Source organism: Neoarius graeffei, chromosome 13 (assembly GCF_027579695.1).
Source record: "Neoarius graeffei isolate fNeoGra1 chromosome 13, fNeoGra1.pri, whole genome shotgun sequence".
In the NCBI taxonomy this organism is placed as follows: domain Eukaryota; kingdom Metazoa; phylum Chordata; class Actinopteri; order Siluriformes; family Ariidae; genus Neoarius; species Neoarius graeffei.
In genome coordinates this window covers 2,425,394-2,437,959 of record NC_083581.1, presented here as the reverse complement: position 1 = coordinate 2,437,959, position 12,566 = coordinate 2,425,394, and the positions used below count along the sequence as shown (strand labels likewise).

Here is a 12,566-nt window from a genome sequence, read left to right as displayed (position 1 = left end):
TGCACTCCATACTCCATTCCATACTTCACACTGCACTCCACTCCATACTCCACACTGCACTCCACACTCCATTCCATACTCCACACTGCACTCCACACTCCATTCCATACTCCACCATACTCCACACTGAACTCCACACTCCATTCCATACTCCACTCTCCATTCCATACTTCATACTCCACACTCCATTCCATACTTCATACTGCACTCCATACTCTATTCCATCCACACTCCACTCCGCTGTTTGCTCTCACCAGGTTGATGAAGGTTAAATATTTCCACCGGCCTCCGTAAGAGCTCGCGCCCGGGTGCCGCCCGGAACTGGTGATGACGCAGTTCTCATATACAGTGAACACATACCAGGCAAAAATCACCACATGCGCAAACAAACACAACTTAGAATTGATTCCGGACCTCAGAGGATCAGCCATGTTCCCTTCCGAACCCAAACTAACGCTACCGAGAAGCCCCGCCCCCTCGGGCCATACAGCGCTGTGATTGAGCCACGAAGAGAAACGACGTTACGACCCGGAAGTAGCGATTTATCATCTTCATAAACTATAAATAATAATAATAATAAATGTAAAAATGATATTAGATGAGGTGAATGTTTTTTTTATTTAAATTTTAAAACGTTTAGAATCAGAACCGAGTTCATTTCCAAGCATACCTGTCAACCCTCCCGTTTTTCCCGGGAAATCCCTTATTTTGACTTATTTCCCGCTGTCTTCCTGTTTTTTTATTTTCCCGAAAATATCCCGTATTTTCACATTCTATAAAAGTCGGTAGGTCCAGAATTCATGACGCGCCTCTGACAGGAGTTTACAGCAGGAAGTCGGGCCATGAATTCACGTCCCCGCCCTCTCCAGGACAGCAGGTGGCAGTCTAGTAATTACACATTGATTTTAATTGCATGTCTGTGAAGAAGACTGTCAGAACCATAGCGCTAGTCTGACCCAGAGATTTACAGAGAAGACTAGATTCCTCACCGCGTATTCCAGAACGTCCGCACAGGGCGGCCATCTTACCACAGACAAGGGGGATGAACATAGACACCCTATGGGTATGAAGACTTCCGCAAGCACAGCCCAGCACTCACATTATGATCTACAGGAAATCAAAGTACTGACTTTGATGGCAAGTTGATGTGTGTGTCTGTTTTAATTGTAGATGTTTATATCAGTATGTTTAGTTTTATTTTAACTGCACATTGGAGCCTAGTCAAATGAAATTTCAATCTTCTGTGCTAACATATATTGACTTTGACATGATAATCAGCTTTGAATGTTCTTTTTGTAAATGTAAAGATATCTTTTTATCCTTGGAAGTATAACCACATGTGATTAATTAAGTGCTTTTTTTTGTCACAAACTACCGTGAGTCGCTGTCACTGTTTTATACTATTACTGACTCGGGCAGTGCATTTGTTATTATGCTATGATGTGAGTTTACATTTGTTATTATGCTATGCTGTGAGTGCATTAGGTTTCTGAGGTGGATGAAGTATTTCTGAAGTTTCAGAAGTGAGTAAGCTGTTTATTTAACTTTAGCTTCCCCTACAGCCCTATCACATGTAAAAATATTTTCACTAAAAATTGGAAATAAATTGTATGGTTATTTGTCCTAAGGCCGCAGTTATCCATAAGTATGCAGTGTTAGGCTTCTCACAGCAGAGGAATTTCAGCATGCATCCTGTCTTACAGTCTGTAGGATACTGAAATATTTTCGCCAAGCTATGCATATTTTTTTAAAACATAAAATGATTATTCATCATTAATATCATAAATACATACTTCTGTTTGTTTTTTTTATATAACAAACCAAACCGTTTGAATATCGATTGAAATTTGAGGAGGTTACGGTCATCTGAAAAGTACATATCGCTACCAACACAATGTAATGGGTAAGCCAGCTGTCTGAGGTAAGATGGCCGCCATGTGCGGACGTTCGACTTCGTTGACGGGCAACGGGGACGAGGCATCTAGTCTTCTATGTAAATCTATGGTCTGACCAAGGTCACTGCTCGGAACTTCTCACAAAACTAAAAGATGGTCGTAATTCTTTCCTCAGGGAGCGAGTTTCAGTAGATGGCGAGACTAGAGACATGAATAAAGAAAGGAGCGAGGCAAAACCAAAAAAGATGTATTGCCGCTACTTGCCCAAATGGCAGGACGAATTTAATTTTGTGAAGAAAAGTCAGTTCGATTACCGACTTTCTGAAATTTTCGGAAAGTTCGACTTTCCGAAATTTTCCCTTATTTTGAGTTAAAATCTGGGAAATATCCCTTTTTTTCAAACCTCAAAGTTGACAGGTATGTTTCCAAGTCCAGTCTCACAAAGTACAGGGAATTTGCTTTGGTGCTGGAACAGGTCAGATAGAGGAATTTAAAAAGAGACAAAAGTAGTTATATAAATAAAATAAAAAATAAGAAGAATCTAAAATACACACATTTGAAAAGTGGACATATTTAACTGAAGCAGTTTGTGTATGAGCTGTTTTGAAGTCCAAGCTGTACAGGACAGTGTGTCCAGAAAAAAATAAAAAATACATTATATATATATGTGTGTGTGTGTGTGTGTGTGTGTGTAAAACCCTTACTCCTGAAGAAATAGTCGTTTCAGACTCAAACACTTTTTCAGTTCTATCAGTTTCAAGTAAAATTAATACAAATATAATATATACAGTGCTGAGCGTAAATGAGTGCACCCCCTTTGAAAAGTAACATTTTAAACAATATCTCAATGAACACAAACAATTTCCAAAATGTTGACAAGACAAAGTTTAATATAACATCTGTTTAACTTATAACGGGAAAGTAAGGTTAATAATATAACTTAGATTACACATTTTTCAGTTTTACTCAAATTAGGGTGGTGCAAAAATGAGTACACCCCACAACAAAAACTACTACATCTAGTACTTTGTATGGCCTCCATGATTTTTAATGACAGCACCAAGTCTTCTAGGCATGGAATGAGCAAGTTGGCGACATTTTGCAACATCAATCTTTTTCCATTCTTCAGCAACGACCTCTTTTAGTGACTGGATGCTGGATGGAGAGTGATGCTCAACTCGTCTCTTCAGAATTCCCCAAAGAAAATAATTTCTTTCCACCACAAAGGTGAAGGCTACAAGAAGATCAGCAAAGCATTACTTATCAGTCAGAATACTGTAGCAAAAGTGGTACAAAAATCTAAGAAAGATGGAACTGCAACCATCTCACAGAGACGTCCAGGTCGTCCACGGAAGTTAACACCTCGACAGGAGCGTCTTCTGATGAGAAGGGTTGAAGAAAATCGGCATGCAAGTTCACTGCAGTTATCTAAAGAAGTAGAAAGCCAAACTGGGATGACTATTTCCCGTGACACAATACGGCGTACACTGCAGAGGAATGGCATGCATGGACGCCGTCCACGAAAGAAGCCTCTCCTAAAGCCCAGGCACAAATAAACCCGCCTAGAGTTTGCCAGGGCCCATGCTGACAAAGATGAAGACTACTGGGACTCTATACTCTGGAGTGATGAGACCAAGATAAATGTTTTTGGAACTGATGGCTTCAAAACTGTATGGCATCGCAAAGGTGAGGAATACAAAGAAAAATGCCTGGTGCCTACAGTGAAACATGGTGGTGGCAGTGTCCTTATGTGGGGCTGCATGAGTCAAGTCAAGTTTATTTGTATCGCGCTTTTAACAATAAACATTGTTGCAAAGCAGCTTTACAGAATTTGAACGACTTAAAACATGAGCTAATTTTATCCCTAATCTATCCCCAATGATGAAGCCTGTGGCAACGGTGGCAAGGAAAAACTCCCTCAGACGACATGAGGAAGAAACCTCAAGAGGAACCAGACTCAAAAGGGAACCCATCCTCATTTGGGCAACAACAGACAGCCTGACTATAATATTAACAGTTTTAACATGAGGACAGTTTCGTTGATGTTATAAACTCTTCATTGATGGAAACTTGAGTGAAAAACTGTTCATGACAACTGCAGCCCTAAAGTTAGCAAGACAACTGTAGTCCTCAGCCATAAAAGCATTACTGTAAGAGTCCAGAGCGTCCTCCAGGTATAACCCTCAATTGTCCTCATGGGGCCGTCCTCCACAGGAGCGGTGCGATAAAACTCCGACCAGACACAGGGCACCAGGATGGGTCAAGCAGGTCCGAGGGGCAGAAGAGGCCAGCATCTCAATCCCAGGATCAACATGTAACTCAGAGGGACAGATTTGGGGGGGGGGAGAGAAAGAAAACACATGTTGTTAGGTATGCCCTAAAAATGACACAAGTATTAAATCTGTGTGGTAGGCTCGCAGAGACGAGAGTCTTGACATCAGGCATAACACACAACAATGGCATGTTAATATGGTAAAAAATATATCATGACCTGCTCTGGCTGGATGCTTGATTGGGTGATGGGAGCACACTCCTCAGCAATGATGAGATGCAGATGGGACCCTTAGGCCTGGCCAAGACAATTCAGTTACATTTCACCGGGTCTGGGACATGTGACAGAAAGTCTGACGGCCGATTCCCTGCAGGCTGCGATAGCCAGTCGAGGTCCCCACCCTCTCCACCAAAAGATTTCCTGTTGACTCCATGTAACTCAGAGGGACAGATTTGGGGTGGGGGGGAGAGAAAGAAAACGCAGGTGGTTAGGTATGCCCAATGTCACCTGAATAAGTAGGAGCAGTATACATATTGCACAGAGTACAAGCAGGGACTCCGGCAACTAACTATGACAGCATAACTAAAAGGGGAGAGCCAGAAGGTAACACAGGCATGAGGGGCCCCGGGACATAAAGCAGCAGCCACTACACCGTCAACAAACTCGAGTGAGCAAGCGAGTGGGGACTGACAGCATCCATACATCCCAGTTTACCTAAACACTCTGTCTGAGGATCCTCCAGATCTACTCCTTTACCTCATAAACACCATTAACACAAGGCTTGACTAAACAGATATGTTTTCAGCCGAGACTTAAACGCTGAGACTGTGTCTGATTCCCGAACATTACTTGGAAGGCTGTTCCATAACTGTGGGGCTTTGTAAGAAAAGGCTCCGCCCCCTGCTGTAGCCTTCACTATACGAGGTACCAGCAGATAGCCTGCAGCTTTTGATCTAAGTAGGCGTGGCGGGTCATAGAGGAGCAGAAGTTCACTCAGGTACTGTGGTGCGAGACCATTTAGTGCTTTAAAGGTCAATAGTAGTATTTTATAATCAATACGAAATGTGATTGGGAGCCAATGCAGTGTGGATAAGACAGGCGTGATGGGGTCATATTTTCTAGTTCTAGTAAGGACTCTTGCTGCTGCATTTTGAACTAACTGGAGCTTGTTTATGCACTTATTGGAACATCCAAACAGTAAGGCATTACAGTAATCCAACCTGGAGGGAACAAAAGCATGAACTAGTTTTTCCGCGTCGTGTAGTGACATTAAATTTCTTATCTTAGCAATATTTCTGAGATGAAAGAAAGCTATCCGGGTGATGTTATCAATGTGAGTTTCGAATGAAAGACTGGGGTCAATAATCACTCCGAGGTCTTTTACTGCTGCACGTGAAGAAACAGAAAGGCCATCCAGAGTTACTGTGTAATCAGAAAACTTACTTCTAGCTCCATGTGGTCCGAGTACAAGTACTTCAGTCTTGTCAGAGTTAAGCAGAAGGAAGTTAATAAGCATCCAGTGTCTAATATCCTTCACACATTCCTCAATTCTATTAAGCTGGTGTCTCTCATCAGGTTTTGCAGAGACATACAACTGTGTGTCATCAGCATAACAGTGGAAACTAATACAATGTTTATGAATAATATCGCCCATAGGTAACATATGCCGCTTTTCCACTACAAACGCGGCTGAGGCACGGCTCAGCCCGACGTGTCGAGCTGAGTGGGGCTGTTGGAGTTGCATTTCGAGTACAACCGCGCTGAACCGTGCTGGCTGGAAGTGGGTGGACACATTGGGTGGAGTTAGCGAAAGTGGGTGGACGTCACGTGATGTCGTTAAGCAGCGCAAACAGTGACATCAGTGATCTTTTAAGCGGTAGTCTCACGACCCGGATAGTAAACAATAAACATGGAGGACATGGAGTTGTTAGTGTTGCTGGTCTTGGTGCTGTGGCTTGTTGTCATCGACAACGCCAACAGATACTGGCAAGAGCGTATAGATGAGGCGAGGCGCATAAGGCTTCATAATTCTCGTAATTCGGAATTCTTCTTCTTCCGGGTTTACGGTGTTTACAGATCCCAGCGTGCTCGCGGGGCGTGTGTGGGCATGTGAGGACACTCCTCCTCACCAATCAGTGCACAGGGAAGTGTCTGCTCACGCCCCCAGCCTCACTCGGCTCGCTTTGGCTCGCTTCAGCCCTACTCCAAAACGGTGCGAGTTTTAGGGGCTAAGCAGGGCTGAAGCGAGCTGAGTCGTGCTGTTTTTTGGTAGTCGAAACGCGAGCCGTGTCGGGCTGAAGTGAGCTGAAGCGAGCTGAAGTGAGCTGAAAAAGGGTAGTGGAAAAGGGCCAATATATAGAGAAAAAAGCAGTGGACCCAAGACAGAACCTTGTGGAACACCAAACTTTACCTTGGTATGTCTAGAAATATCACCATTTATATCAACATACTGATAACGATCAGTTAGATAAGACCTGAGCCAGGAGAGGGCCGTTCCCTTAACTCCTACAACATTTTCTAGTCTATCCAGAAGAATGGAATGATCAATGGTATCAAATGCTGCACTAAGGTCAAGCAACACAAGCAGCGAGACACAGCCCTGATCAGACGCCAACAGTAGGTCGTTTACTACTTTAACCAGTGCTGTCTCTGTGCTATGATGAGGTCTAAATCCTGACTGATACATTTCATGGATGTTATTCCTATGTAAATATGAGCATAACTGCTGTGCCACAGCTTTTTCAAGGATCTTGGAGATAAAGGGAAGGTTTGATATTGGCCAATAATTGGACAGCTGACAGGGATCAAGGTCAGGTTTTTTAATCAGGGGTTTGATAACTGCTAGTTTAAAGGATTTGGGTACATAGCCAATCATAAGAGAAGAATTTATTATTTTTAGAAGTGGTTCAATTACTCCAGGCATTATCTGTTTGAATAGACGTGTCGGTAAGGGATCTAGTACACAAGTTGAGGCTTTTGATGTAGAGATTAATGAAAGTAATTCAGTTTCTTTAAGGGGAGTAAAACATTCTAACTGATGATCTGATACAGTTATATTGTTAACTACAAGGTCACTTTCATTGTCTGACCTTAAATTAGTAGTTTGAATTTTTTGTCGGATATTCTCAATTTTGTCATTAAAAAAATTCATGAAGTTGTTGCTACTACATACCACCCACGTGCAATGAACCGGTGCTACAGGTGCTCTAGCCCCTGCCCCTTTTCTGTTTGCTGTCCAAAGCAGGGGCGCAGATAGGATTTTTGAACTGGGGGCGACTGAGCTGTCAGCAAATGATTCCATTTTGTGTAAATGTGTGTGTGTGTATATATATATATATATATATATATATATATATATATATATATATATATATATATATGTGTATATATATATATGTGTGTATATATATATATATATATATATATATATATATATATATATATATATATATATATATATATAAGTGTATGTGTGTGTGTACTGAAGCTTCAATACATTCGAATTGTGAGTTTTCTAACTGAATGAACATTGGTAGACAAAGGCCTACCTGATCAACATTGCTCGGTTTTTGAAAAAACGCTGTAATTGTTTTTTGTTTTTTCATTGTTGACCCCACCAGGGATTGCCTGCAGGCCAGGAGGACAATGTTAACATCTTGAATCTCATAATTTCAGTTAACAGTTGCTGCTTAGGCGGCACGGTGGTGTAGTGGTTAGTGCTGTCGCCTCACAGCAAGAAGGTCCTGGGTTCGAGCCCCGTGGCCGGCAAGGGCCTTTCTGTGCGGAGTTTGCATGTTCTCCCCGTGTCCGCGTGGGTTTCCTCCGGGTGCTCCGGTTTCCCCCACAGTCCAAAGACATGCAGGTTAGGTTAACTGGTGACTCTAAATTGAGCGTAGGTGTGAATGTGAGTGTGAATGGTTGTCTGTGTCTATGTGTCAGTCCTGTGATGACCTGGCGACTTGTCCAGGGTGTACCCCGCCTTTCGCCTGTAGTCAGCTGGGATAGGCTCCAGCTCGCCTGCGACCCTGTAGAACAGGATAAAGCGGCTAGAGATAATGAGATGAGATGATGAGTTGCTACTTACTAAAATAACATTATACATAAAAATAACAACATTAAAAGATATTCACCTACAGCCTAGAATGCTGTTATTTTACATTTAGCCTACTTCAGGTAAGCCCAAATTCCTCCTTATTATTATCAGACTAGCTACTCAACATTACAAAACAAGTATTTGTCACATCTGGGAAAGGCAACAGGCAGAGGATATTTACATCTTTTGGTTCTTGAAACAAACGCTGTGATTTTTTTCCCCTCTTCTCTGGCTTAATGTGGCAGAAAGATCACCAGCTCGGTCATTAGACAGTTGTTTATGATCACTATGGTTACCGCGACAGGCAAAGTCCCCAGCTCCCCTTAGGACCCCGGGGTCGAGATGGTGCGTTACATTTACATTGGAAGTCGGAACTTGGAGCTCCGAGCAACAAAACCTCAGAACTGAGCGCTTCCCAGTTTAAAAACTGGGACATCATGGAACATGGAATTCAAAAAAAATGGCCAGTTAATGAAATTAAATGAAAACCCCAACGTTTATGCTGGGAGATGCTGGATTTCAATGCTTTTCCGACTTCAAACTAACAACTTACGAGTACAACTGAACGCACCATCAGTCGCAGCAGAAACACCGCTGCTATCAAATGGATGAGCTGTGCAGTGTTATTAACCCAGAATTACGTGGAAAATGAACACCTTGCTTTCCCAACTCTGCAAGGATCTGCTCCAGCCTACACCGATTCAAGAAGGGGGAAATGTGGATTGATCACAGACAAGGCTGCTGCTGCTGCCATTTCAACTTTGTGCTGCAGTGTAAGTTAGTCTAACTAACGGAACATTAATCCTCACTTTTTCTACCTATGTGTGGCGCCTTACGTAGGGACGGTGGGTGGGGGGGACAGATGGGGGTCACTATAAATCTGGGGGGGGGGACATGTCCCCCCTGTCCCCCGTGCTATCTGCGCCCTTGCAAAGTGCCCTTTTCATAGGGACTGTTTTGTTGTTTTTTTTGTTTTTTTTTTTTAAATATTTGTAAAAGATAAGTTAGCACCAACATCAATATTCTCTACAATTTGACAATAATATATGAAATTATAGATTTATAAAATAACGTTTTTCTATGTAAATGTGGGCATCAATCCGTGACGTCATGCGTTCAGTGCGCCTCCGTGCCGAAAGCGCATGCAGGCGGGTGGCAGTGGGAGACAGTGCGAGGAACGGCATGGTGGGTCACACTGAGAGTCTCCTTTCATTTCTTATCTGAACATGCTGCAATACTGTGCAGCTTAGAACACAACAGTAAATGCGTAGGGTTGTTTATCATTTAATGAAGCCGCCGAGGCTCTATTTAAACCGTTTGCTCCATCCATTTCATTAACGTGGCAGATTCGGAAACTTTAGTTTGAACGACGGCGTTAATAACATATTCTAGCAGCTTTGAAAACTTAAGGCTGAATGACGACGTCCACAACATATTCTATCAAGACTATTATGTTATAGTAGCTTAGGTTAGTTGAGTTAAAACATAGGGAAACGTTTTCTAAATAAGTGAAAGCCTGCATTATGCAAAGATGCCAAGGAAAGAGAGGATAAAGAAGCAGAAAGAGAAGGAGCTGCGGGAGGCAGCAAAAGGCAGTGGATCTCTGTCCAGTTGGGTCAGAAAGAAAACTACAGGTCAGACTAATCTTCACTTAGTGAAGATATCCATATTGAATACAGTGTTGTCATAGACATTTTCAAGAACATGGCAAACCGAAGACTGCTGCTTTGAAGAATACTGCAGCATTTAGATGGATCTCTCTCTCTCACACACACACACACACACACACACACACACACACAGAATGTTCAGTTGCAATTGAAATTTAGTTTTGAATAAAGTTAACTTGTGTGAAAAATTTGTTCCAAGTGCCCTTTTTTGAATGTTGAGCCCCTGCCCCTCCAAAGGTCTTTGCACGGCCCTGCTACATACTGCAGGTGTGCATGTGTCTATAGTGGACTTATTCCTGGTTAATTTTGCTACAGTATTAAATAGGAATCTAGGATTATTTTTGTTATCTTCTATTAGGGAGGAGAGATATGTTGATCTCGCAGCACTAAGAGCTTTTCTATACTTCAGGAAGCTCTCCTTCCACGCTAATTTGAACACTACCAATTTTGTTTGACGCCATTTACGTTCCAATTTTCGAGTGGTCTGTTTTAATGTGCGAGTGTCATCATTATACCAGGGTGCTAATTTTTTGTCTCTGACCATTTTCCTTTTTAGAGGAGCTACATTATCTAAAGTATGGCGGAATGTTGACTCTAAGCATTCAGTTGCCTGATCAAGTTCTGCAGGGGCTGACAGTGACCCAATCAAAGTTGTTAACTCTGGGAGATCATTTATAAAGCTCTGTGCAGTAGTTGACGTGAAAGTACGTTTAATACAGTAGCGTGGTGAGGTGCATATATTATTACTCAGATATAGTTTGAATGAGATGAGATAATGATCTGAGATAACTTCAGACTGTGGAAGTGTGACTATATTGTCTACGTTTAATCTGAATGTTAGTATTAGATTGAGGGTGTGACCACCATTATGGGTCGGTCCTATGACATTCTGATTAATCCCGACTGAATCTAAAATGGACACAAACGCTGTTTTTAAAGGGTCTTCTGGGTTATCGAAGTGAATATTAAAATCTCCAACAACTAAAGCTTTGTCTAAGGAAATAACCAGATCTGAGATAAAATCTGCAAATTCAGAAAGAAACTCAGAATATGGCCCCGGGGGCCTGTAAATAATAAGCAATGGAATTAACTGGGTAGACTTATTTTTCGAGGCTACATACATTATATGAGTATGAAGAACTTCAAATGTATTAAACTTATAACCAGGTTTTTGTGTTACACCTAGATAATCATTATAAATAACCGCGACATCTCCTCCTCTGCCAGTTAGACGAGGCTGGTGTATATAACTGTATCCAGGAGGACTCGCTTCATTTAATGCTATATATTCATTTGGCTTAATCCATGTTTCAGTTAAACACAGTACATTAAACTCCTGATCAGTAATGAGTTCATTAACCATTAGCGCTTTAGATGTAAGAGATCTAATATTTAATAGCCCCACCTTTAGATCAAAGGTGCTGGCAGCAGCTGTACAGTCAGTATGATCTAATTTTATATTGATTAGGTTACTGGAACAAACTCTCTGAAAATTTCTACCTTTTTGTTGAGCTCGGGGAACAGACACATGAGTGCTGCTGGTGTCGGGGAGCTGCATTTCATTGATGGCATCATGAATTCACAGATGTATTGCTCTATACTGAAAGAGAAGATGCTACCATCACTCCGTGCCCTTGGTCGTTGTGCACTTTTCCAACATGACAATGATCCTAAACACACATCTAAGGCCACTGTTGGATTTGTGAAGAAGAACAGGGTGAAAGTGATTCAGTGGCCAAGTACGTCTCCTGATCTGAACCCAATCGAACACCTATGGGGAATTCTGAAGAGACAAGTTGAGCATCACTCTCCATCCAGCATCCAGTCAGTAAAAGAGGTCGTTGTTGAAGAATGGAAAAAGATTGATGCTGCAAAATGTCGCCAACTTGTTCATTCCATGCCTAGAAGACTTGGTGCTGTCATTAAAAATCATGGCGGCCATACAAAGTACTAGATGGAGTAGTTGTTGTTGTGGGGTGTACTCATTTTTGCACCACCCTAATTTGAGTAAAACTGAAAAATGTGTAATATAAGTTTAGATTATTAACCTTACTTTCCCGTTATAAGTTAAACAGATGTTATATTAAACTTTGTCTTTTCAACATTTTGGAAATTGTTTGTGTTCATTGAGATATTGTTTAAAATGTTACTTTTCAAAGGGGTGCACTCATTTACGCTCAGCACTGTATATATTCTTTACATAACTGAAGTATCTGTTGCTGTTTGTTGGACAGAATTTATTCTTTACCTGCCTTTTTATTGAAACACCGGATCACCTGGAAAAGTAGCAAAGCGAAGATCTGTTCAGTTTTTCATCCTAATCTCGAGGAAAAGTGTTTAAATATGTTTGAAGCTATCGGAGTTCTGATCAAGAGACTAAAAAGTGGATGAAATGGACCAGTTTCCTGCAGGTGTGGTAAAAAAAAAAAAAAGACCAAAACGGACATCAGTAATCAAATGTGTGGAAAAATAAACATGTGCTGTATATTACACAGACACGAGTGTTCTAGTGGGAAATACACTGCTGGTATTTCTCATCCGAGCTCCATCCGGGACGCGGAGAACCAAAACCAGGACATAAATCTCTATCGGTCACTCGTGAGGAAATCGATGATAAACTTTGTTTTGATAAATTT

At 41.6% G+C, this 12,566-nt stretch overlaps 1 protein-coding gene across 2 annotated transcripts in view; it reads right to left on the bottom strand.

The window, feature by feature from the left end:
• adtrp1 (androgen dependent TFPI regulating protein 1) overlaps nucleotides 1-469 on the bottom strand; it is a 42,971-nt gene extending 42,502 nt beyond the window's left edge. For both annotated transcript variants that reach the window (XM_060937129.1, XM_060937130.1), the window contains exon 1: nucleotides 255-469. In XM_060937129.1, the coding sequence (XP_060793112.1) occupies nucleotides 255-431 (177 nt within the window). In that variant the 5' untranslated portion in view covers nucleotides 432-469. The remainder of the gene's footprint in view (nucleotides 1-254) is intronic.
• Nucleotides 470-12,566: the final 12,097 nt, after the last annotated feature.